Consider the following 27,647-nt stretch of genomic DNA (forward strand, 5'->3'; position numbering starts at 1 on the left):
GTACAAGAGGAAAAAAAAGAAAGTCAAAGCAGACATGCACACACCCCACCCCACACATCTGGTGCTACATGAACACAGCAAACAACTAATCATTTTTAAAGTTATTCATTTTCTTTCCCCACCCTCCCTGAAGAGAAGAACATAAAATGGACACTAAACAGTATATGTTGTAGTGTGCACTTTAAAGCCACCATTAAGAGATCCAGTGTTACCTAACCTGGAAAAGTTATATGAAATTAAAGGATCAACAGCCTGTTGCTGGACTAAGACACAGAATGCCTCTCCCTGCTACTGCCCCAACTTTAAATATCCAAAGTTTCAATGTTACCTTTTTAAATACTTTTCCATTCGGTTGCATTTCATTCTCCTCACTCAGTATTTCTCTGGTCCCAAGGCAGTCCTTTTTCCCAAACTTGGTTACAGCATGCTCAAATAACTTGTCCAAAGTATCTGCTCCAGGAAAGTCTATGGTTGCTAGCGACTCGAGATGAGTAACGGAACGGTAGGGACTTCCTGGCTTGTCTGAGGTGGGTTTGGCTTTTAAGCGTTTAGCCATAGCCTTTTTCTTCTTAGCGTTGGTAAGAAAATACCATGGAATAAATACAAGAGCACTGTATACAGATATTAACAAGTACACAGGGAGTAAAAAAAAAGCACGTACTTCTAGCCTAAGTTTCATAGTGGATATTTAAAAGAAAAAAAAGTCTCTTATCCTTTGTGCTGAGGACTACTTCTCTGAAGGCAACAATGAAAGCAGCAACAGTGGCAGTGTAGTCAAAGAAGCAACAATGAATGAAGCTAAGGTAGATCAGATTTAGGGCAACAGCTAAAATATTAGTAACCTTTGCAAGCCAATAGTAGACACCTGTGGGTGAAGATCAGCCAAGCAGACAGCAGGGGAAGAAAAAAAAAAAAAAAGGAAAAAGAATTAAACAGATTAGTAATGCCACAAATCAATCCATTAGTTTCAAGTCTTTACGGTTTCAACTCAGCATGCAGACAAAGAAGGTTGAAGTAACTGGTTTGAGATGGCTTTAAAGACTGAGAGGAGGAGTCTTTATATACTCATTTATTACATCCACAAATATTTACTCTTCAAAAGGCTTTCCCTGTATCTCTGTATAAATGATGTTTCAGGGCTTTTGGAGGTGCACTCTGTCCTTTATATCAAAATATTGCATTTAAGCTACTTGAGCAATCCTAGAGTTGTGTAATTATGGTCAAAGGTCAGCCACTTTTCCCTTAAATATTTGTGCTACTGCTACAAAAGTGCACCACATCTTTTCTAAGTAAAGTTTCAGAATAAATGTATATCAACTTAGTGGTTAGAATAAAGCACATTAATAAAAAGAAGTCTTCAAAATAGAAATCCACACACTATAAACCAAGTTGCTATGTAATAGCCATACACCTATTTCCTCTAGCTTCACCTCACCAACTACATTCAAACCTAAAAACAGGACTTAGTAATTCCCTGTAAAATGTTAGGATCCTGTGCCAGGCTTTTTTACATTAAAATACATATTTAAGGGTTATCATAGAAGCTAGAAACCAATTCATCTTCCAATACAACACTAAAATCCTCTAATAGCTGTTCTAAAGTTAAAAACACCCACAACCACTTGAGCATGGACTCTCAACACTATCTACATGACAATTCCTTGGCAGAGGTTAAAACGAACAAAATGGCTGGGATGAGTCAAATGACCTAGTACGAGTCTGCTTTGATACATGGCAGGCTGGTTCAAATCCACTAGCCTTACCTTGCATCCTGTACAGATGAAGGTCATGAATGCCATACAGGAGATGAACACATGGGAGTGGTGCTGACTGCCTTAGAGCAGGGGTGGGAAATTTCAGGCAGAGGGCTGCTTACTGAGTTTTGGCAAGTCATTGAGAGCTGCATGACAGGCAGCCAGGGGCAAATAAATATTAATTTTCTAAATTTTTTAGGGGCCCCACAGGCCGGATAGAATAGCCTGCGCCACATTTTGCCCACCCCGCCTTAGAATAAGACCCATCTTCTCCCCCTGCAAAGACAGTGTCTGATAAACAGAGTAGGGAATTTCTCAAAAGCTCCATTCAAAAAATAAAACAACAACAACAACAACATGTAGACAAACCCAGCATTTTATATTTAATATTAAATATGCAACCTTTCATTCAAGGGAGACTGTGCCTGAGTTTTCAAATTAAATAAAAGGCAACAGCAGCACAAACTAAAAGGTAGCAGCAACAGCAAGTATTAATATAGAACAGTGGTTTTTTTTGTTTTGTTTTTTTTAACAGTACAGGAACACTTGCAGTCAGAAAGCATTCATTAACATAGTGACTATTTAAAACTCTCATGTTTTATTTAATTAAATAAAAGTTACCCCACAAATATGCCATGCTATATGCTAAGAAATAGACTAAAACGAATTCAGACTTGTGTGCGTGTGTGGGGGGGTATATATAGCTTTGTCTAAATACAAGAGCCAATAATATTCTACCCAAGATTTTCACACAGTAACACCCTAGCCTGCCATCTTAGCACACTTCAAAATGTCCTTAATTCTTTTTCCCCTTTATTAGCAGGGCACCTCAGTAACATAAAAAACACCCACAAGATGTTAGATCAGAAAGGGTGCTCAAATCAAGCTTTATTATACTGATGGTATTAAAAGCAAACTGAAGATTTGCTCAAAGAGAACATGAGTAAGTTGTGTCCCACTTCACTTTCACTAGTAATTTAATTTTGTACTCCATACACATACACTACAATCCTGTAGTAGTTGTTGTGTGTCTGAATTCTATTACTTTGGGGGGGGGGAAGTGTGGTAGATCTTCTGGAGAGACCACTATACATGTGTTTTTTTGTACTCCAAGCTCTAGCCCCTTCAAGTGAAGAAAAGGCTGATTATTGGGTTTTAAAATATTTTAATAATTTCATTCCAGTTAATTCAGCATTCCAGCTGAAGTAGCTCAGGTTGTACACAGAACAAAAAGCAGCAGAAATGCCAAGATTACAGTTAAGGCTCCAGTGTGCAACGGTAACAGGCACTACAGTGTGCTAAAACAAGCATTTTAAAAGGGAATTCAGTCACTTTTTCTCCACACCAAAAAACAAAAGCATGCAACAACAACTGGACCAAAGAACAGACTATTGTACACCAATGCAAACTACTTATATGATGGGCATGGTTCTGCTGCCTTTACTCAGGTTGAATAATACCCTGGTACTCTTATTGAAATAAACATTTCTCTTTGGAGCAAGTATTCCTCAGCCTCAGTAAGACAGCAGAACTGGAACCCAGGAAGTTAGAAGAGACAAGCAGAAGGACCATAGCCTTTGACAAATATTCCAGATTAATGGAGTTTGACACAATACATCTTCTTGACGGAACATAAAATTGGGTTGACCAACGTGCTCATAGAGGAGGGAATGCCTTGTAATTTGACAAGGCATTGCAGTTGCTTGCCTTACTATTATGAAGCAAGTCAAAGCACTTTCTGCCTTGTATCTCATGCTTATGCATAAAATAAAAGCAGAGGCTGGATTTGTGGAAGTTTTTACTTAGAATAAATATCTGTAGCAATTAAATCTAAATGGGGCGTTTAGGTAAATTTTCTCCATAAGTTGAAATTAAAAAAAAAAAAAAAAATAGTAAAAGTTAGTAATAAACTTTCCAATGAGGAAAGGACATTTGAAAACTTTTTGATTTAGCATATGAATATTAAAATACACTTACACTATCTAGAAGTTATGACTGAATCTTCTTCAATGTCGATTCAATCTGCAGTAAAGGAAGAGAGATTCATAAGACTATGTACCAAATAAAAAAAACGCAGAAATGTTGAAACCAAACATTTAAATCTTCCATTTATGTACCTGAATAAATTGGGAATGAATTAATGCTTGCAAGAGGCAAGGATTTCTTAGGGCAATTTCTTTTATTGGTTAAGTAAGAGGAACATTAAGAAGATTCAAATACATCTGGATAAATTTCCACCCAGTTACAAAATGCTTAAGATATTCTTTGAGCAGGTTTAGTCAATTATATGCTCATCGGCAATCCCTTGTAGTCGAGAGATGACAGAACAAAGAGCAATGGTATCAAGTTGCAGTCAGGGAGGTTTAAGTTGGATATTAGGAAAAAGAAAAATTTCTCACTAGGAGGGTGAAGCACTAGAACAGGTTACCCAGAGAGGTTATGAAATCTCCAGCCTTGGAGGTTAAGGCCTGGCTTGACAAAGCCCTAACTGGAATGATCTAGTTGGAGCTGGTCCTACTTTGAGCAAGGGGTTGGATTAGATGACCTCCTGAGGTCCCTTCCAACCCACATTTTCTGTGATTCCACGAGGATGATCGTTCTCCATGATTGTCTTATCTATGGGTCCGAAGATGGCTCACCAGGCCTATCAGGGATTGACAGACTGCTGCAGCTCTGGCACATCTTTCCATGTGGAGTGGATGGCTCTGGGTTCTTGGTTCAGTCTGACATGCTGCTTGTGCTGCTCCCATCTTTCCATCTCCTGTGGTCGTCATAAGTTTTTAAAGTATTGACATCTTTGTAGAAGGCTCTTCCTCCATTTGGTGTGGTCCTGAGCAATAATCTCCCCATGAGTTGATATCAATATTGCATTTTTTTCCCAAGTTGGCCTCGAGGACATCCTTGAAGTGCTTTCCCTCTTGAGCATACGCCTTGACTGAGGTGGGAAAATAAAACTTGCTTTGGGGAGTCTCGAGTTGGACATCTGGATGACATGGCTGGCCCAGCAAAGTTGATGTCAGATGAGCATTGAAGCGATGATCATACTGTTTATTTATAAAGTGCCGCCAATGTTGCATTGTCTACCCACTGGATTTGAAGGATACTCTGCAGGCAGCATTGATGGTACTTCTCCAGAACTTTGAGGTGTCCCCTGTAAATTGTTCAAGTCTCAGATCTGTACAGTAAGGTGGGGATCACAACTACTTGATAAACAATGAGCTCGGTATCAGATCTGATGTTGAAATCTTCAAACGCCTATTTCCTCAGGTGTCCGAAGGTTGCACTTGCACATTTGAGATGATGTTGGATTTCTTCAATGTCAGAACACCAGCTTCACAGAATCAAGAATAAAAACTCATAAGCCAATTCAGTGAGTTCCCTATTGGAATTAATGACTGCCTCATGACTCTCCATCTTAAACCATCAGGGATCCAGTATGCCACTAATCAGTGCATGGGCCCCAACTGAATACTGTGAACAAATCCAAGGAGGAATCTACCAACCAGCCTTGACCAAATCCTTTCTGGCATTCTAGAGGGAGACGGACTTATTCTTCTCGGTGATTTCAATTCCAGAGTTAGAAGGGACTCCAGCCTCTGGAATGGAACCATCAGCAATGAAGGAGTAGGATCGGTCAACTCCAGTGGCATCCTCCTTTTGATCAAATGTGCAGAACATGGACTCAGCATCACCACCACCCCATTCCACAGACATCGAAAACAGAGAAAAAACACATCACGGCAACACCTGCAATTCAAGCATTGGCATTTGATTGACACTTCAATGACATCACTGTTCATGCCTGGGATTGCAAAGATGTCCACATCACCTGAGCTATGCTAGGAGCTGATGACTGCTGAACTGATCACCAACTCATCCACTCGGTTATGCAATTCAAACTGGCTCCCAAATGATAGGTGCAGGAGAAACAATGCTGACAGAGGATCAACTTTGAAGGACTCAAGGACCCAAATCAAGCAAAACCTCTTCCACCAGTGCCTCAATGGAAAAAAAAAAAAAAAACACCTCTCAAATTCCAATCAACAACAGTAGGAGAATGTCAGTAGTTCTTAGTGTGCCTTCAAAGTCCACCATCATCAGTGCCTGTGAAGAGCAGCTGGAGCTCTCTACCAGGAAACATGACTGGTTTGATGAGAAAATCACCAGAAGATCCAAGCGTTGATCAACCACAAGCAGAAGGCCTTTTGTGCTTGGTAGGACAAGGTCAACTCTAAGCAAAAGAAACTGAATCAGCAAATTAAGGCAGAGGTCCAAAGGAGGACCCCGTGATATGAAGAACAGATGGTGGGAAGATGAGGCAAAGGAGATTCAACATCTGGCTGACATCTGAGATATGCAGTTTTTCAGCGCCAACGCCATCTACAGGCTAAGCACTCAGGGACAATTCCCTCAACACTTAAAGGATGGAAAACACACGATCAAGGAAAGGGGAGCCATCAATGCCTGTTGGAAGGAGTGTTTAAGACCTTTTCAGTCAAGACTGTTGTTGACAAAAGTGCTCTAAAACTCCATCCCGCAACACAGTCAGAAATGATCTTGGAATCTCTCCAACCTTTGACCACGAGGAAAGCCATCAAGCAGATGAAGAATGACAAAGGATCTGGAACTGATGGAATCCCCACCAGAAATTTTCAAGCAGTGGGGAGAGGAGCTCATATCAGAGCTCCACGCCCTCATCTTAAGGACCTGGAACAATGAGGAAATCCAAGTTAACCTCAGAGAAGCCAAGATTGTGACAGTCTTCAAGAAAGACCACAAGTCCAAATTAGGAAGTTACACAGGAACATGCTGTCCATCATAGGAAAAAACCACTGCAAGAAGAGTGTTGCAGAAAAGACATAGCCTTGCTTAACTCCTGTCTTAACCTCAAAGGGCACATGCAAGTGAGTGTACATGTACAGTTTGTGGCACCTCAAACCACACATGGCGCATTCACAGAAGTTTAGGTCTGGGAGGGACCTCGTAAGATCATTGGGTCCAACCTCCCTGCTCTGTGCAGGAATGACTGCTGGGGTCAGATAACCTCAGCAAGGTATGCATCTAGAGTTCCAAGAATTTTTTGAAAACCACGAGGATTGCTCACTGTGACAAAGCATTTCAAAATAAAATGTTCCTTAAATATCAGTAGTAAACAACTATTGAAGGTATAGCAATTGTAAATTTGAAGCTTCTCAGAAAGTAACAAGTAAGGTCAAGTCTCTGCTAAATGAGGGAATCCATTAACTGGTTCAAAGATATGATTCCACATTTGGTGGTAAAAGAAAGGACACGCTGAAGTAGGTGGTGGTAAAATATGGCAGTAGAAGAGGATGAAAATGACATGTTGCGAAGTGATAGCCACAATGCTTGAATACAGACAAAGGCAATTCGTTTTCAGGAAGCAATCATGCAAGCAATTATAATTCAGCCTTTTCAAATAGATGCTTATTTTGAAAGTCTCAGAGACGAGTTGCAGGGCAGTCTGGTTTGGGCCTTTAAGTTTATTTTCTCTCGTGTAGCTTGGAAAAAACACTCAGTACACCATAAGGCAACCACCAAAACATGAACCCTATGAACACCTAGCCTGCAGTGCTGCCAAGAGGATGGCATCCACATGTTGCTGAAGCAGTTGTCACAGGAACAGCTGTGAGTGGGGAGGTCAGACCAAGTTCTCCTCGTCACATCCCCAGTTGCATGAGACAGTTTTGCACTCCTCCCCTAGGGATATCACATTGGTTGTACATACCCACAGCCCTGGAAAAACAAAAAAAGGACAGAGGAAAGTGGGGTTGGCCTTCCTGATAAATCCCCTGGGCTGAGTACACTCCACTTGACACCTACTCTATATAGCAGAGGAGGAGGAAGAAAAGCTGTAAACCAACTGTATCTCCCTCTCCCCAGGATAAAAGCCTTTGGCTGCTGCCAGCTAATACGATTAACTTTAGAGTTAAAAAAATTAGCCATATTAGCTAAAGCTGAGCAGAAGGCAGGTCATGGCTGAACCTTATACAGGCCAATTTGTTCAGACAAGCATGAGCACTTGTAGTTTACAGACTACTTTGTCAGACACTTGGCATCTGATGAAGTAGGCTGTCATCTATGAAAGCTCATGCCTCCAAATGAGTTGAACCCTGCTGTGCCTTCATTAATGAAGTCAAGATTCAGAGTTCAAACTTTGTGCGATAAATCAGAGAACTCTTTCCATCACCGGAAGTCATACATCTCCAGAGACAGAATTAAGGTTTATGAACAACAGGGTAAGATTAGAAAATGTCTGAGTGCCTGACTTTGCAACCCAGCTAATAGTCTAGTAATTCATTTTGTTATGTTAAATTAGATGGCACCCGTGTGTGCAAAATGTTAACTGCACAACACTGCAGAAACATGATCTGCCAGCTTCCCAACACCCTAATCACCTGAGCAGCACCAGCCCTAATCCCCTTTCCTAGTTCTCCCTCTTCTGTTCCCAGCTGGGAACTCGCCTCTTTTTTTTTCTATCACTACTCCTCAAAATAAAACTGTACAGAGTGCAGGCATGGCTAAGATTCAGCTTTGCTTCAATAAGTTTTCTTGGGGTTTTTTTTTATTATTATTATTATTATTATTATTACTACTACTACTACTACTACACAGTTCAATTTATTAAGGATGCTGGCTAAATGCCACGCTCCTGAAAACAGCATAAACACACACACACACACGCACACCCCCCCATAATATAAATAAGTTTGAAAAAAAGTAACCCAACTGCAAATATTATACTAAAAATAGAGCCCAGCAACATAACAATATAAATATAGTAGTAATCAAGACATGAATCTATAATATTGTTGTACACAGAACCACAATCGAAACAATAAAATCAAGTCTAATGTTCAAATGTATCGTTCATATCTATAATACAGGATATTTTACTCCAATTATTACACACATAGATGTATAGAACATGTCTCTCGAATTAGTTAATTTTCAGATACAAAATACTTTAGATTTTAAAAAAAAATATTTTTCTATTAGCAAAGACATTTTTTCCTTCTGAGCCTAATAAAGTACTGATTTGTACAAGCCGAGAGAGATAGAAGTCCCAATAATTTAAATTAAACATCTCTTCAGAAATATTCTGTACTTCTCCCCCCCCCCCCGAAACTAAAGCAAATACAAGGAACGCAATGGTGCAGTAAGTTTTATTGGCACTCACATGGGACACTGTCTGTATCTCTAAAGCTCTGACACTATTACTAATGTGACCAAACTTGTGCTAATCTAAGAGTCTTATACCACAGAACACACCAGACATACAGACAGTTTGTGCAAAACATCTAGATACCGATTTCAATTGCTCACAAGCTGACATTACATTTTTGGAAGTCTGCGCCTTGTTTAATCAGTTCAAAAGTTTTTTGAAATCATTGTCCTTGATGCTTCACTGATTATTCTCAAGGCAAGCCAATAAGTCATGCTACAGTACAACAGTTTACTCAGTATTCTCCATGTATACTAGCAAACTATTCCCTCTTTCCTCACAATTGAGTAGCAAACATTCACAAATCTGTCTCATCAAAATTAAGTTAGTTTGAGTAGGCTTAATATTTACTTTATTTTTCTAATCTTTGTATCCGTTTCAAAAGTGTTCTGTAATATAGTTAAATGTTACGTTCCAAATTCTTTTGCCTGCAAGCTACATATTTTAGACAGCAAAGCAGACCTGGTTTCTGAGGCAGGAACTATATGTTCACAGGAACAGCAACTCACATTTGTGGGGCACTACTGTAATCCGAGGAAGAACATCCATTGCTGCCGTCTTGTCACTTTTACTCAACCCGACTCATGGAGAGAAAATCTAGTGGTTTTACTAGTTTTAAAATAAGGCTTAATTTGTCACCAGCCTCTCTGTCTAGACTAGAATTACTTGCCTAATTCTGGTTTGTAAGGAAAAAGTAAGTGATGCAATTACTTATATCAGCATGACCATCTGCAGGAGGTAATACTATACAGTATTTTCAAATCAACCCTAGGTTTGACAGTCAAGTAAAAGCGTCAGACAGACTGAGATACACATCTCTATTCTCTTCTAGCAAATAGGTCCTTAGAACTAAATCTAAAATAGGGCATCCAGGCTGGGGAAGGGAAAAAACAAATCCCCTTCCCACCCCCCCTCACAAAACAAACAAACAAACAAACAAACAAAGAAACAAACAAAGAAACAAACAAAGAAACAAACAAAGAAACAAACAAAGAAACAAACAAAGAAACAAACAAAGAAACCCCCTGCCCCCACCCAGGAGGCCCTCAGTTTTCATTACTTTTCAAAAGGTACATCCATGGAATAAAACGGCAGGCATGAGATCTCATTTTTCTACTAATTGCTCTTAGTTTCATCATCCAAGTTCAAATTAACTTTGAAGCTAAAGCTTGGGGGAAAAGGAAGCTGAGGTTATAGTGCTAGAAAAATGGAACAAAAGGGCTATTCACAGAGTACAAAAATACACTGCTCTGGAGCTCAATATTTAGATCAGAGAAAAGTAGAACCGTCTCAGTGTTTGCATATGCAATTAGAATTTCAAAGTGAAATTTAAAACCCAGCTTGGAGTGCCTTCATCTAGAAATGTGCAACTTAATTGTGAGGAGCTGCAACTTAATGGTTATTTCTACTACCAAAAGTTGTTTTTTTTAAAGCATAAAATTCAAAGAGGAAAGACTTAAAGCATACAACATATAGAAAAGTCTGTTAGTTCCTCAAATTATTTAAAAGACTCCTCTGCATGCTCATTTCCTATATAAATAATATGAAAATTAACAATAATAATAAACAATAATAATTAATAATATGAAAAATAATACAGATTTTCATTTCCCAAATTAAATCCTGGTCACACTGATGTTCAGCGGCAAAAACTCCTACCAACTTCAAAAAGGACCACAATTTCATTGTTAGCACAAACATTCAGGGTTAAAACCTTCCATAAAAAGATAATGAAACCTTGCCCCTCCTCTTCCAAGAAAGTCAAATATGAATAAAAAGTGTTTCTGGAATTTCTGCGATTCAGAGTAATTGAAACAGTTCGGAAACCAATGTAAAATATTAATAAAGTAGTTAATGAAAGCCAGTTTTACACATTAAAATTATGTAGCAATACCCTTCTTAAATTAAAGCAGACGTTATTAACTATGATCTGTTCTGAACGGAATATAATAGTTCCCCATTATCTAAATTGCCTGAATTTCTTCAAAATACTAGATCCGAGTATGTTCTTTAAAGTTAGTTTGGTTTTGAAACAAGAGACAAGAATGAAAAACTTTAGATATTGAAAAATTCCATTTGCTGGAAAGAACTGGGACTAGGTTAAGCAAACCGGGAGAGACATATACAATACAAACTACTCACCAAATTTCCTTTCAAAGTTTTAGTGCATCTCAGGCAAGCATGTACAGAGAGCTTTTAAAGGCAAAGAGGTTATGTCTAAAAAAGAAAATAAACATTGAAGAATCTTAGAATATATGGTGGGATTTAACAGTCAAGAGAAGTAAAGCTAACGGAAGTGATTCATATCTGAGATATGTCAATATTTTTAAAAGGACAAATTGTGCAAATGCTTGTACAGTTTATTCACCCTAGGAAAAAACTATACAAAACCCAGTGGCGTCACAAGCCACACAAAGCCATGAACAATCTAATGAGGGCTTTACAGGATATGAACGGATTTTAGAAGTATTACAATACCAATGAATAATTGGTTTGGTCAGAAAAGTAATAAGACACCCCCAGGTAGATAAAAGTCACACAGATTTTAGCATGCAAGTATGCTCAGCACCTTATATTAATCCTCAGCAGTACAGGAGTCTTCACAAGTAAAGAAGCCAGTGCTAGTGGATCCTGATACAGGCTCAAAACTTATGTTTGTCAGTGAAACAGGTTAGGTGCCCAAGGGCCGCTGCAAGGACTCCGACAGGCCCCCTCATCCCTGTTGGTCTCTCTCTGCCCCATCTCTCAAGGCCTTGCTTTGCCGCTGTCTTGATGGAAACTTGTAAAGGGAAGCTGCTCTCAGAGACTGATGAGCCTCAGGCACTCTTTCTCTAGCCCTACATGCCTTTAACAGGTTAAATTCACGACTTCTAGCCACCCCCATAGTCACAGGTGTTTTGTGTCAATCAGGTGAGACCCTTGTCCCCCAGTCACTAGGCCACCCCTTTATCCCCTTGTGGGACTTCAGCCTTCCTGGCTTCTGCTCCTCTACTCTGGCTGCTCCTTTAGCCGAGGCCTGCTGTTCTGAACCTGGCTTCCGGGCTCCAGCCCCCAAGCTCTACCCTCTGATAAGCTCTGGGGCCTCTTTCAATACATCCTGGTCCCACCTGGCACCTGGCCCCCCTGGCCAACCCCGCACTGGGCACCAGACTATTTCCCCATGTACCTAGTCCCTCTTGAGCTCAAGCTCTCTCTGTGGGCCCCAGGCCTATGTCCTCCAAGGCCTGCTCCACCCACCTCAAGGGGCTCAGGGTCTCTCTCCACCCACCTCAAGGGGCTCATCAGTCCCTTCCGCAACTACCAGTAAAAACAGTAACCCCAGTAGTAAGCCCTCTGAAAGACACCACTAAACCTGCTCTGGGTCCAACCCTAAATAGCAGCTGCCTGCCTGGGCCCCTCTTTACCCCAGATAGTAATTCCCCTGTTCCCAGGCCTGCAGAGCTGCTTACCCCTGCTCTAATGTTAACCCAGGAGCCCTGCTACCAGCAGCTGCTCTCCAGGCTAAACTGCCTGCTCTGGCTCAGGCCCTGGGCTTATATGGCTCAGGCCCACTGGGTTATACGACTCCCATTAGCCAACCTGACTACAGGGCTGTTCCTTAACTCCTTGCTCTGCTGGCAGCCTGAGCCACAGCTACAAAAAACACCTCTGCTCTTAAAAGGGTCCACACACCCCTTTCCTGTACCCAGGTATTGGGTTTCCTGATCTCCAATACTATTCGTTTCACCAGAAGAGAGTTCCTGTAGTTTAAGGTGGTTGCAACTAAGTTAATGGCTAATCATTAATGGTGTTCATGGATTTGCCCAATTATGTTAAGAAATAACTCCATATCAAGTTGGTTTCAAGCAGTATTATTTATTCCTAACTGCCCATTAGGTAGCACTTAGTGACAGTACAAGTGTTAACTACTTTTGGAAATTTTAATGCTTTAAACAAGGGGTGATCAACCCACAGCACATGTGCCAAAAGTGACACAGGCAGCCTCCATGTTAGGCACACAGCAGATGGGACAGGGAGCAGAAAGCAGTTCAGACTGTGAAGGCGGTTCAAGTATCACACATTGGGTTTAGGGCTTGCCTTGTAGCATGCCTACTAAAAAGGCTGGGCCCTGCTGCTTCAAACCATGTAGTGCACCTATTGGGACACCCTCCAAAAAATTAAATCTTTAGAAGTTTTGTACCCATTTTCTGCACCCGTGACCAATACACTGAAACCAAACCAATTTTTCACACCGAGGTGAAGGTTATTCCCCCCTCACTTTAACTAGAAGGATAACCACAACAACCTCAGCACAAGGTAAGGCAAATGTTTGCCCCAAAGGAAACAAGTGCTGTCATGTGCTCCAAACAGTGTCAGCTCCAGCAAAGGAAGCAAGAGCTCCACAACTAGGGGCTCTGTACTGAGGATAACTTTGAACTGGGAAAGTATCTTCTGCAAATGCACCTCTATCCTCCTCTCCCCAGTTAAACTTTTCCACTTTAATGCCTAAGATAGCACTTCACTAGTTGTAAATCTGCACCATTGGATTTTCACTGCTGCTTGTCCAATAAGGGAAATCCAAGGGAAAATGTTGGGACAGGGCTTTAAGTCAGGTGTCTCAGGTTATAAAATAGTACTGAGATCCCTAGTTTTCAGGATGTCTAATGGTGTCATCCAGGCAGCTGTCACCAGTCCTTAAAACAGTTGGATTCAGTGGGATGCACCCATCTTGCCTCAAAGATATCTGGCAGCTAAATCAATGGGGTTAGTTGAAGCGAGCAGAAAGAGACAAAACCCCCTACATTTATTTCAGCAACAAATCACCACAACCACCACCACTTTCTCCAGCCTTCCAAGGCTCGTGAGAAACTAAATCTAGACAAGCAGGTGCAATTTCTGTTCCTTAAAAACACAAAAACCCCTGCCCAGTTTAAAAACAGTCTAGCAAACGTTACTGTTACCCTGATCCAAGCTATACTAAAATCTCCCTCTCGGTAAAGACTCTGTAGTAAATAAATGGATCAGTAACCCTGTCACTGCCAGATACAGAGGAAAAATACTATGGGGGTAAGCAGTCAGGCGAGATGTTTTGGTGGAAAGGAGTCCATCATGCTCATGTCACATCTTTGCTCAGTATTATTTTTATAGGAGACAAGAGAGAAGAAAACAACTCTCCAGTAGACTCCAATAGACAAAACATTTGGGTTTCTTTTGTATTCACTTTATTATTACATTCCCATTTCTGCCCAAATTTCAAGAGGGGCTCAGAATCAGAGTTGAGGGGAGGGATTTCACAAGATAGTTTTTTTAAACACAGTCATAGTACTGCAAAGAGCAATGCTGTGCATGTTTATCAAGGCTATGCCGTATCACTCTTTTTTGAATTACCATCTGTTAATAGTATTACAACCGGGAGGGTATGCCACCAATCAGAATATGCAATATGATATTTGTAGTTTTGCCTGGGGTGATTATGAATGAAAATGCAAGATTAGAATTTCTTTTCTATAAGCAAAGTAATCCTTTTCTATAAAGAAACTAATATCCCCCACTATTTGCCTATTTACATAAGATATTTTACCTGGGAATGAAAAATACATAAAGGTGGTAGCTTATAAAATAAGCTATAGATGTGTTCACAGGTTGTAAGACCCGTTTTCATATGAAACATGAGGATTTGTTAATTGTCTCTTTGGAACAGAGTATAAAGCCTCCTTTTTATATTCAGTCACCAAAATTATACAGGGAAAATTTGAGAACATTTAGACCTCTCAAGTGTTTCATTTTCCTTACCAGCACCTACTCATTTCCAAGACCTTTTAGTGCATCCGTCTTTCAGGGTATATACTTTGCTAACAGGTCTTTACTTCTACCTATACAAAAATCAATTTGATCTTAAATCTACAACTTCATTTCCCATGTCTAGTCTTGTTCCAATTTTCAGACACCAGTAAGAAAGCATCAAGAAGATAGTAATGCTAAATTAACATGCACATACCCTATCAGAGAATACCAAAGAAGTAGAAAGGAGATGGAGAGCACCTCAATGCATGGTACCTGAACATTCAATCAAGTACTAGTCTGCAAATGCGCAGCTTCATACTATTAAAATGTCATACCATTTCTATTACTCCAGTACATAAGCTTATTTAGTTTTTATATAATAATCCAGTCCTCTTCAGCATTGACAACACTTCCTACTGGTGCACTCTTTATGAATTTCATAAGTACACACTGATTCTTGCACCTGGGTCATTAATGAAAATAATGACCAAGACAGATCCCCAGGTAACACCACCAATCTGTCTGGTTTGATATACAACCTGATATTTCCAGACTGTAGTCTCTTATTTAATCTGTTCCTTACCTACCCTACATTTATTGTATTTATCCCCAGATTTGCCAATACTTTCCTGAGAGGCATGATGTCAAATGCTTTGCTTAAGTAGAAAACGAGAGACTAGGTCTACCACAAGCAAGAGCCAGAAGTCAGATATTCTGACTATCCTAGAAAGATATTCGATTTATCTGACATGATCTTTCTTGAATAAAACATGTATTTTATCCCGTTTCCTTTCATATCCATTATTATCCTTTCCTTTAAAATCTGTTTTAAACCTTTCATCACATTAAAAGTCAGACTAAAGAGCAGCTATCTAGGTGTGGCTGCACCTCCCCACCCCACTTTTTTTTTTTTTTTTTAAATACATAGGCAACTTTTTGGGAGTAGCACCATGCAATGGGAAGAGAGAGAATTGACAGATTCAGTGAAAATCTTTACTGCTGGGGTTGCAATATCATGTCCTAGTTTTTTGGGGGTATTAACTCTATGCATCAAACTACCCATGCGTGGCAGCCATTAAATAATCTACCACTTCATCCACATCATCTCACTAGAGTTTAGGACTGATGTCCCTAGCAGTTTACAATCCAGACAGAAAGAACAGTAAGAACTGTGGAGAAAGAAGAAAGTGTCAGCAAATGGCATTTTTGCCCAAAAAAGCATTTATTCTGCAGTGGACCCTACTTAACAACAGTCCTAGATCTTGTCTTCTTTTCTACCTTCCACCCCCACCACTCACGGATCAACAAATGGAGGAATTCAAGGACCCCATGGTGTGTGCGAGATGTCAGTCCAGAGAAGCAACACAATGCATGGCACACTGGGCTAATATTTTGGGGAAAGAGTTAAGACTTCTGCTGCAGTCTGAAATACAGAGATACCACATAACATGAAGATTGCTCTTGTTTCCAGAGGGTAGAAAGACAGATTGTTTTGTTGCTGCAGAGACAGAATGAGCACCTTAGGGATCATAATACAGTTTGTAGACTAGGCATTTAAATTAGGGAGGTGGGGTTGGGGAAGGGGAGGAACAAGACCTCTGACTAAGTAATCTACCACAGCCTTTTGTACAAAACTGTCATTGAGTTTGGTATTTAGCACCAAAGAGGAGCAGCAAGCAAAGAAGCCACCAAATCGCCAAAGAGGAAGAAAACTAATGAAAGGTTATGGTCAAATTGGACATTTTTGTCTTAACATGAGGAAGAAAAAGAATATCTATATGGGATTAATTTTCACATGACCACTTGGAAAAATAAACTGTATCCACTAAACAGCTAGGTATCTGTTCTAGTAACTGTAAGAAAAGGTATTACACAAGCTGTTAGGAAAAAGAAAAAACCCCCACCACATTTACTTCAATAGAGCATCTATGCTGAATGTAAAACCTGAGATCTAGGGTTCTTCTGTACCATTTCTTGGTGAAGATGGTAGATGTAGAAAAATTTTTACCAGCATGGGTGACAGCAACCATAACATGAATGTTTTCAGTAGTTCAGCTAAAGAGACTACCATAACCAAAACTCACAATATGCTTACACCATTTTTAGGAGGTGAAGGTTCTCCCTCAAGATACAGGAGCTGCCCTCCCTATCTACGTTAGATTGGTGGGGCTAAGAAAAAAAAACCACGATTACCCTGCTATGCAACTGGAAAAATAAATAAAAAATAATAATAATAATATCAAAAGAGAGAGGAGTACTGGGCAGATGGATTCTTAGAACAGGAACCTCAAGCAGAGTCCTTCTAGGAATCACATGCCCACTATTCGTGCAGCATTGCAAACAGACTTCCTGCACTCAGATACTTCACATAATTCAGTGCTCAGATGAGTTCCTACAGAATTACTGCTGTAAACGACTTCCCCTTAAAAATGTATTTTATATGCAGACTCAGCATTGCAAGAAGGAGGTTTAAAGTCTAAGTTGTTTCTGGGAAGTCTTGCTATAGCTCTATTCATCTGCTGAGCAGGAAATACAAAACCGATTAGTATAGTATAGATTAAGATATACTAGGAAAGTTGTAGACCAGAGGTCAGCAACCCCTGGCACACATGCCACAGCATGGGATGCAAGGATATTTAGCCTGACACACCATAGCTGGCCCAGGCTCTGGGCAACTGTTACCAGCCACAGAGCCCAGGCTATTCACAGCAGGCAGCTGGGAGGCTGCAAGCCCTGCTGAAAGAAGCCTGGGTAGCTGCCCAGAGCCTGGGCTAACTGTGGCAAGCAGCTGGGAGGCTGGAAAACAGCTGCACTGGGGTCCAGAGCCCCAGCACAGGCTCTGTGGTAGTGGTGGCTGCATGTGCACCACAGGGCAAATGGCAGGGAAGGGGCTGGGGCAGCACAACCTGACTCCTTCCCTACTGTTTGCCCAAGACGCGCATGCAGCTGCTGCAGATCGCAGCTGGAGCTGCAGACCCTGGCGCAGCTGTTTGCAGCCTCCCAGCTACCTACCAGTTGGCCCAGGCTCTGGGCAGCTACAGTAGGCAGCAGGCAGGCTGTAAACAGCTGCACCAGGGTCCAGAGCCCAACCAGGCTACCTGGCAGTGACAGCTGCATGTGTGCCTCTGGGCAAACAGGGAAGGGGCTGGAGCAGCACAACCCCCACCCCTCTCCCAGCATCCACCTAGAGGTGCACATGTACCCGCTGCCAGCAAGGAGTACTGGGCCCCTTGAAGATCCCCTGCCATCTGCCCCAGCACACCAAGTTGAGGCATACAACTTTTCTAAGAGATATATTCGTAATACAGTTGTGAGGTTGGTTAGTTATTATTGCAGACAGATATTTGGAGATTAGCAAAGTGCATTAAGTAATGGCAGGGAGGTTATTCAATTCCAGGCACAAATCTGTTAAAATACAATTCCATCAGCTACTTGGTCTTCTAGGGTTTAAATAAAGAACAGCCAACTCCTTAAAAATGTTGTTTAGAAAATAACTCCACTTGTATTCAAAGCACTTTCAACATAAAGAACATTTGCAGGAAAACAGGATCTGCTCAGAGTACTCAGAAGTCATAATCCTACTAATCCTTTTAGCAGCCATCAGCTGTAGTGTCAGTGGATTATGACATCAAATAAGAAAATAGGGAGTAGCTTAAAAACTCAAAGATCTCATGTTTAGTTATAAAGATGAGGAGAAGAAATATAGACAAAGTTGTTTTTGATTCTGTGTGTGCTGCAGGCCAGAACAACCCAGCTCTGGTCCAATGCAGGCCAGGTGGCTTCAGTGGTGGGGCAGGGGCTTTGACCATGCCTGCACCAGAGCCAAGAAGCTGCGCCTGTGCTGCTGCTGCTTCTCCTAGCCCCTATTCCTTAGCTGCAGAGCAGGCTTAATTTCCAGCTGTTCAGGAGTTGTGCCAACCCTGTCCGCTGCTTCTCCTCACTCCCCACACCACCTGCTGGAAGCTGTCCTGACCTAGCACAGCTCCCCACTGGCTGGGAGTCTTCATTTACCATTCTACAGGCCCAGGACTTGTGAAACAAGATATGCTTTCCTTCTGTACTCTAGGGTCAAGCTGATGATACCACACGCATGTCAATGGAAACTGTACTTATTCAACGAGCCAAGAAGCTCATTGATTAAATTGTTTGAACTCTATAAAAATTTTAAAAATATACGATTTGCTAAGCTGTGGTTCCCGACTTCAATGCGTCACCTGGCAGGTGTTTTAAAACACTTCTATGTTTCTAATTCACTCATTGTAAAAAACAGGCAAAACATTCCCAAAACAAGATTGGAAAATTATTACTAAATAAAGGGAGAAAAGGCAGGGAAAAGTGAAGACTGAATCCATCTGTACAATATGTTCATGCACCAGACTCTTGGAAAGTAACGTTGTGTGTGCATATCTGTCTCCTGGTAACCTACTTCCTCAGGAAAGAAAACAATATCAGCATTGTCCTACAATAACTTTTGGCCAAGAGGGCGATTCATACTACAGTAAAATCTCTGTTATCTGGTACTTCACCAACCAGAATACCTTATTAACTGGAATTTCAGTGCTGCACCGTGCCACTTTGCCTCCTGCTGCACCGCTTTCAGCGGCGGGATGCACACAGCTGCGCTGTGCCACTTTGCCTCCTGCTGCATGGCGGGGGGGAAACGGGGGGGGGGGCGCGGGAGAAGGAGGAGAAAGCTCACACACAGCAGCCGCCACCACCACCCACTAGCCTGTGCTGTCACCACTGTGTGAGGCCACCCTTGCTCCACATTTGGACGGAAACCCTGTACTTCAGGTAACTGGCACTTTTAGCTTACCGGCACCCCCCCCCCCCTTCCTCACTCATGCTGGATAACAGGGATTTTACGGTAGTAAATTAGAAAATAAGAATGTGCACAGTTAAAGGGTAGATGCTTGCTGAGTAGCTATGTATGTAATGTGTACCACTAAACCCTCTACATACTCTATTAAAAGATTCAGGGTATGTGAGTAACAGCAGTAATAAAGTTCACACAGTAAATGTGCCCTACCAACGACTCCTTTTACTCCAGAAAAAAGGACTGTTTGTTTCTTAATTACCCAATTCCCTTTCAGTCTGCCTTACTCATTTGCAACTAAAAGCCATGACCACTGGCGCATAAGTTACTACTGACAAAACTTAAAGTAGTGAACAGCATGTACTGTATTAAATGGGACATCTGGTTGTCTGGTATTACCAATATTCAATTTCACATTATAAAAAGATGCTCTGACACTCTTCTTACCCTTTAAGCACATCAGTCACCAAAAAAGTATGTCAGTCTTGGATTTGCATTGTTTCCCATCTTCTGATATCAGGTATCGAGTTTGACAGTAAAATGATCGTTTCATTTTTACAGGAAGTCAAACTCCTTAATTTCCATATTTCCTACACAAACCATTTTATTTAAAAAAAATGCTCTGCAAAATTCTCTATTAACAGAGCCAGAAATCGCAACTTCAACAAGATAAATAATTTAGGATTATATTAGTTAGTCTTTGTTTCCCCAGGTAAAGTTATTTTCAAGGAATAGCTATAGAAGTCTTGGGGGGGGGGGAGGAGGAAGGCAGAGGGGAACATCCATGCATGACCCTTCAAGCTACTGAACCGCTCTAAAAACTACAGGTTCCTCAGCTCCATAAAAATTCAGTGGTCTTGCACTATAATGGTGTTCCATCTGCCCGAAAAGAAATACAAAATTTCTATCCCTTCTGGGATATAGGGTTTCTCCCTTCCTACTACTGGATCTAATCATCCCTCTCACCTGTGCTGTAGAACTGCATAAAATTGAAAGTAACATTTTATGCGGAATTCCAAAAAAAATAATCAGTACTTGTGTAAAGGATACAGTATTAAATGTTATGTCATTTAAAGGACAGGTTTCAAGAGAGGCGTCTCCTGAACAAGGGTCATTTGAGATAGAAGCCCCTAGTATTTCAAGTGCATCTAAAACAAGGGCAGGCAATTATTTCAGCCGCACGGCTGTTTACTGTATTTTGGTGAGCTGTCAAGGACCACAAGGGTAGCTCTGTCCCTCGACAAGTTGTTCAGAGTACACACACGATGTAGCTCAGCATACTGGCCTTCCCTTTGTTTTAAAAGTAAAGGACAGAAAGCTATACAGAAACAGAGTAAGACAGAAATAACTGAAACCTGTATTCATTTGACATTTTAGATTTTACATGCCCAACGCCTACATAAAATATGGCTCAAAGTTTCTGTAAGAATTTCCTAACTTTTGTTCACATCTCACTCACATCTCACTCATAGTACTCCCGGAACAGCAGACCGAGACACCTGTTTCTTTTAGTGGGACCAGTAGGTTGATCAGGGAACTGGATGAGAGAGAGACAGAGAGAGAGAGAGAGACAGAGAGAGAGAGAGAGAGACAGAGAGAGAGAGAGAGAGACAGAGAGAGAGATAACATCAGTAGCTGTGGCAAATGAACAATGCTGCAACAATTCTTTGAATTTAAAAGCATCTTAAAAAGAAAGGAAAGTTACCAATCAAACAGTAGTATTCTTCTTTTATATACAAAAAAAGCAGGAAACATTCTTCCCCGCCCCCATTTAACAGCTAAAACAAAAATCAAAAACCAGACCTAGAGGTTGCTAAACCTCTTGACCACCATAAAGATAAAGTTGCTTCCTTCAAGGCAACCTGAAGTTTTGAGGCTATTTCATATCCATTACCTTCAATGGTTAGGAACAAGTGAGAAACTAGTACATCACTAGAGACATGAAGGGAAGAATTTTAAAGGGAAAAAAATGGAACTACTGAAAGAGTAAAGTTTTAAGGGGTAAACTTGTGAAAACAAGTTTGTCACTTCCTTTGATTTACAGCCACAAACCATGCCTGCAGAAGAAAATATAGGCTAGCAGACATCTACAGCTGGTCCAACAGTGGTATAAAACAGCTCTTGCTAAAAAAGCAAAGGTGTGCAATGGCTGAGTAACCACATAAGTCACCACCAGACTCTAATGCAGGGATGGGCAAAGTGTCCCACAGGCCAGATTTGGACCTCCAATTGATTGTACCTGGCCTGTGGCTGCCCCTGCCAGTGCTCCACATGGAATCAAATCCCACCTGCTCTATGCCAGTCCCACCCACATCCACCCTGCAACCACTAACAACATTGCACCAGCCCTGGCCAGGACCCACTGATTACTAGCAGGGCTGCTCCTGACACTATCTGGGTACTGTTTGGCACACCCACCCTACCGCCTCCAGCATCTCCTCCTTGTCCTGTCCCTACTGCACTGCTCCAGGCAACAGGTAACATGAAGACGTGGCAGGAGCCACAGGAACATGTGCCAGGCATGACACACCCAACCAGGAAGGGAAGGAAGCTGCCTTCCACACACTGCACTCCTCTCACCATTCTCTACCACCCCCACCACCACACAGACAGTATACAAGAGTAGGACTTTATTTACCAAAATAATTGCTGTCCTGATTTTTATGCTTTGAGTAGTACATGTAGAGTTGATTTGCATAATAGCTCAAAATAAAGTTAAAATGTTGTAGTAGAAGTTTGGTTTTTATTATATGGTTTTATTTAAATCTATAATTTGTTACATGCACCACATGTAGTATGGGTCTTGGAGCTGCCAGGGAAGGCAGTGAAGTGTCTGCAGCACAGTGCCCAAAGCATGTGCATACCATCTGGCCAGGGTGGGCACTATGTGTAGTATAGCACTCACTCCAGCCAGTATGGCATCCATGGTATGTCCTCCCAGCTGGATTGTGCTAAACATGGTACCTGTCCTAGCCATTCCAGAATCCACACTGCATGTGGGGGAGGGGGAGGGACCTAATCCCACCCACAGACTGGCCCTGCATTCACCTGAAATTAAGAAGCTTGTGGCAGGGCACTGTTTGTGCCTGCCACTTTAAGGGCCTGAAGACAGCAGCCAGCAGGTGTCTGATTAGGGCAGCCATTTTGGATTCAGGGCTGCCCATATAAACAAGGCATTTCGCTGCTGGAATGAGGGCAACATTGCCTGGCTGCAGGTATCAACTGAGGTATGGGAGGAGCTGTAGGGAATGGTCAGGAGGCTCCTGGTCCTGGGAATGACCTAGAACTGCACCCTGCCAGGAGTGGGTGGCCTGGTGGGGCTCCCAGTGACATGGGAGCCCCCAGGAAATGCCAGGCCAGTTACCACCCTGGTGGAAGGTGGGTCAGGGAGCCTTAACCCCAGCTCCCATAACTAGGTGGGTTACCCCCTTGTAGGGTCTGGAAGATAGACACCAGCAAGAGAGCAGGGCCATAGACGCAAACCTGTCTTGACATTCCCCAACTAGTCCATGCTGGAGCCAGGACAGGAAGGGTCGAAGGGCAAGGACCCACCGCAATGGACACCCAGAGCTGAGGGCCTGGGGTTCTGACTGGCCTGGAGGTGGGCCAGGGCCAGTAGAGCCAGGTCCTGGGGGGACCACACTCATAAGGGGGAAGCAGCTCAGGGAGTTATGCAGCCTGGAATGAAGGTGGAATAGGCTGCCTGAATGGAGGGATCAAGGCAGGGTTCAAATAGTAGGATTCTGGGGCCCAGTGTGGGGTTGGTGAAGTGGATAACAGCTAGATGCCAACTGCGAGGCTTGGGCTGCGGTGTAGGGGAGGAATGGAGCCGCAGATAGTGTCCCCTGGCATCAGGACAAGAAATGGGCAGCCTCTCACTTAATTAACAACAATTAATTATCATCAAGGCATGGTGGATGAGAAGGCAGGCAGTTAGCCCAGAAACAGGTGGGCAGGCCACAGGAAAAAAAAAACGGTCCCGAGAAGGCCCCCTATTACAAAGCTATACAATTATAATGTTTCCATTTCCACCCAGGCTAAAGGTTCCTATGAGCTGGAAGCAGCAAATCAGAACACTGACTTTATTTGATAATAAAGCTCAAGTGCAATAGTCTTCCCAGAAGTATGCATCAGAAATTCTTGTGTTCAGGGTATCCCTGAAATTATCATTTTCTGAGATGAACACTTCTAAGCATGACATTTCTGCAGTTCCACTTCAACCCAAAACAGTTCTGCCCAGTCAGTTTACCATTCCTAGATACCCATACTTTCCCTTTGCAGAGTGCTTCATCTCCTTCGTAACCAGAAATCAGAAGTGGAAACCATGGGTGCCTATAGACATGCCGGGAGGCTCTTCTGACATGCTGTAATTACAGCGTATTAGAGCAGATTCAAAAAAAATCAAGTCTGCTCCTCTACTGCACATGTAAAAAAAAAACAGCCCATGATCTATTTTATCAAAACTGGATTTGGTTTTCACTGTAATGATTACTTAATTTGTTGGCATGAGGCACATAGTATTTTTTTTTTTTTTGCCAAAGATGAAGTATTTAAAAAAGAAAACCCTAAAATTCAGTCTATACAAACATTTTTTTCTAACTTCAGAGTGCTTACAGCTCACATTTCAGTTCCAATGACTCCATAATTATTCATGAGGTTAGAGAGTTAATGTTTATTAAAATTCTATACTCGCAATTAAAAAGAGCTCATGAAGAGCCACTGGCTAGTGTTAATCTTCTTATATGTGACCTCTATTGCAAATAAGTAACAGTTTTTATTTTACAATGAGCCATTCACACTCAAAAAGGTATGTGGAAAAGTATACAATCAAATTATAACCGACCTTTTCTGTGACTGTGTGAAAGGCTGCTTGACAGGAAGGCAATTTCAGAAGAGTCTAAAAGGAAGAAGATAGGAAATGGTGAAAGTATGCACAATTTACAGATTATGACTACATCTAAACAGGTATGGTCTAAACACAGACAACAACTTACCCCATTACCTGGATTAGCTTTTGTGACTCTTATTGTGCTTATGAGTTTCTTCAGTCCACAAAAAAGTGTGCTCTATTGTGGCTAGTCTATGAAGTGCATATGTGCCCTGATTTCTATTTGACTTCAGACTAGCATGGTTAACCATGTTCCCCTGGTTTGCCTGTCCAAGAACTGCCTCCCCCCAGTCTGTTGTATTCAAATCACCCTCTCCATTTTACACGCTACTCTGTGCACGTCCTCTCACCGCACCCGATGAAGCGAGCTTGGGTTCAGCTTATGCTCTGGTCTCCCCTCTCTCTCTGGTTTAGTAAGTCTATAAAAGTCTACCCTGCCTTCTGCCACATCTAAACAAGCCTTCTGGATAGTAAACCATTTCTTGGATTACTTAAATTTGAGCTGTCAACAACCTACTGGTAAATCACAATATCTCCAGGTGCACAATGCACTCCATCTTAAAAAGGAGTGCACTGACCTTTCACTTAAAAAAAAACAAACAAAAAACCCAAACAAACAAACAACCCAAAAAACCACCAAACAAAAACATCACAGTTTATAACACATTACACTCCCATTCTTGGATTTTATGCAAATGTTATACCTTGTGTACCCTCAAATATTCAAATCCTAGAACATATTCCACATTTCAAGGTGTTGCCAATGATAAAAGATTTCAAATGTAGTCTCCAATTAAATTAGTGCTATACTATATATTAGGGCTGTGCAAAGCTTCAGGTGCCGATTTGATTCAGAGGAGATTTGGCCCTATTCAGCAGCCAAATCCAAATCAAGTCAGGGGACTGATTAAAAGGTGTGAAGCTCTCAGAAGCAATTCAGAAAGCTTCAAAGATTCGGGCAGTTCCCACCCGCTGCAACAGGGAGCTGGAGCTGGACCCAGACCCAGACTCCATGCTGGAAAGTAGGGGGCAAGGGAGGGGAGGCTGGAGGAGGAGGAGGAGGGAGGAAACATGGGGGGGCCCTGCCATGGCCCATCCCCTGCCTACTCCCTCAGTCCCCCCTAGCACCCCATGGGGGGGCTTGTGGCAGAGCCCCCCATGCAGCATAGGTCAGTGGGAGGTAGTGGGGATTGTCCCCCACCCCGACCACCTCACAGCACCTGATGAGTGGGGGATTTTTTTATTTTATTTATTTTCAAAGAACTGGGAGCTAGGGCCAGACCTGGCTGGGAGAGCAGGTGGGGATGGTGCTTGTGTGATTTCAGTGATTCAGCTGATTCGGCAGCAGCTGGATCTCCAAATCAGATTTGGCTGAATTGATTTGGGACAGTGATTCAAAAATCACCAAATTGAATCACTGTCCCCCCCAAAAAATCAGCCGAATCTGAAGCGAATATTAGCCACTCCACACAGGCCTTACACATATAAAACTTTTACAACCACTTCAAAATATTGGGTTGCTACAACCTTTTGCTTTGCTCCCAAATGAAAAGTTTACTGCATTTAAAGGGAACTAAGCTGAATTTTAAACTGAAAACGTGAACTGGAACAACTTCCTGGGGTCTGTTTTATGTTCACAAACAGCAACTACATTTCACTGCTTTATGCAAGAAGCCAAATGAAGACACCATCACTTCCCCATCAGACGTGTACCTCGCCTTTGCCCACAAGTGGAACCTAGGAAGGATTTTTCATCATTGGGCCTCTCTCCTTCAGGTATACAGTGTACATATACAAACAAAGTAAAGATCCAACTGGATAAAACTCAGTCAATTAAAAAAAAGGGGGGAGGAGGGGAAGCAAGCAACAGGCTACTGATTTTTTGGCGTTACCTAAAATACCCTGAAAAAGCATTCTCTTGTCCTTGCTTTAGCATTTTCTGTAGTTTCCTTTATGTAAAATATATGCTTAAGACCCAAAGGCAGCAGTCCCCTGAACACAATAGTTTTGAAATTGGAATCCACACACCAGTTGTCAAGAGTCCCAGATTCTTTTCTGACCTTTTCTATACCTGAACTATTTGGGTAAGTTATGCTCCCTTCATTTATGCTGCTGAGAACACTGACCACCACCAACATTACAAGTCTGAACTAAAGTTTTCAAAATGCTCCATTTTTAAGTCCCATTTTATTTAAGGAAACTAACCAAACCAGTCATTCCTGCTAGAGGCAAGCAACGGGATATTATTAAAACACAGACCAACAACAGGAAATCTAGTCAGAAAGATTCATAGTTTAGGCTTATAAAAAGGCAAACACTGTAGACTAGTATTGAAGTAACTGTCCAACAACTTAAGCATATGTGATCCGAGTCATGAAATACCCAATGGAAGTATCAAAAGATACCACTGTTATACAGGTTGGCTACTCTTTACTCTTTTCTGAGGCGTAAGCCTGCTATACAATCTCAATGAACAAAAATAAATTTGTTCCACCTTCCAGCTGTTTTGCTTCCTCATGCAGATATATTTAAACAATTCAGAAATTACTGGGAGAGAGTTGTTTAAACATGCAATAGCCCATAACATGCAAAAATCTATTTGCATGTTTGTGAAAACAGGACATACAAAACCCATTTTTTAAATGTAAATGAAAGACAAATATTCAGGTTAATAATACAACTTTAGAGACACAATGAACAAACAATTGATGCAAGAATTCTGTAGAGGACAAGGAAATAATGTAAAAACACAAGTCAGAAATATGTGTTGACACGTTCATAATGTAATGTAAAAATATTATAGACTAGTGTCAGTTTTGGTTATTGGGGAAAAAGATACAGTGCAACTTGTATCCTCACACACTTCCTTATTAGGTGGCAACTGTAAAAAACAGGAAGACAACATCAAGTATCTCCTGTTCCCTTCCCCTATCACTTCCTTACCACACATCATGCTGACCCATTGCATGCTATAGAAGTCTGAGAGGCTGAATATTATGTGAAGCACGCAACACACCTTTAAAAAGCTAAAAATGGTAATACAAAACTACACACTACCTGCCTTAGTTACCTGTTTTTGACTCTTTAAAAACAGGAGCCCACAGCAAGATCAGCGAAGAGATTATTATATATATATATTTTTAAAAACAGGGACACTTTATGAGATAAACAAAGGTCACAAAT

The 27,647-nt window shown here is 41.5% G+C and overlaps 1 protein-coding gene across 17 annotated transcripts in view; it reads right to left on the bottom strand.

Moving 5' to 3' along the window:
- Positions 1 to 27,647, bottom strand: part of ACSL4 (acyl-CoA synthetase long chain family member 4) — a 66,449-nt gene that overhangs the window by 22,949 nt on the left and 15,853 nt on the right. For 3 of the 17 annotated variants that reach the window (XM_090061338.1, XM_090061340.1, XM_090061339.1), the window contains exons 2-6: positions 24,420 to 24,473; positions 21,036 to 21,113; positions 11,140 to 11,214; positions 3,732 to 3,776; positions 329 to 865 (exon numbers count right to left, since the gene is read on the bottom strand). In XM_090061338.1, the coding sequence (XP_089917464.1) occupies positions 329 to 679 (351 nt within the window). In that variant the 5' untranslated portion in view covers positions 680 to 865; positions 3,732 to 3,776; positions 11,140 to 11,214; positions 21,036 to 21,113; positions 24,420 to 24,473. The remainder of the gene's footprint in view (positions 1 to 328; positions 866 to 3,731; positions 3,777 to 11,139; positions 11,215 to 21,035; positions 21,114 to 24,419; positions 24,474 to 27,647) is intronic. The other 14 variants (XM_090061341.1, XM_090061345.1, XM_090061344.1 and 11 more) reach the window with 10 other exon arrangements.

Source organism: Crocodylus siamensis, chromosome 8, assembly GCF_052110815.1.
Source record: "Crocodylus siamensis isolate JL-2025a chromosome 8, ASM5211081v1, whole genome shotgun sequence".
Classification (NCBI taxonomy): domain Eukaryota; kingdom Metazoa; phylum Chordata; order Crocodylia; family Crocodylidae; genus Crocodylus; species Crocodylus siamensis.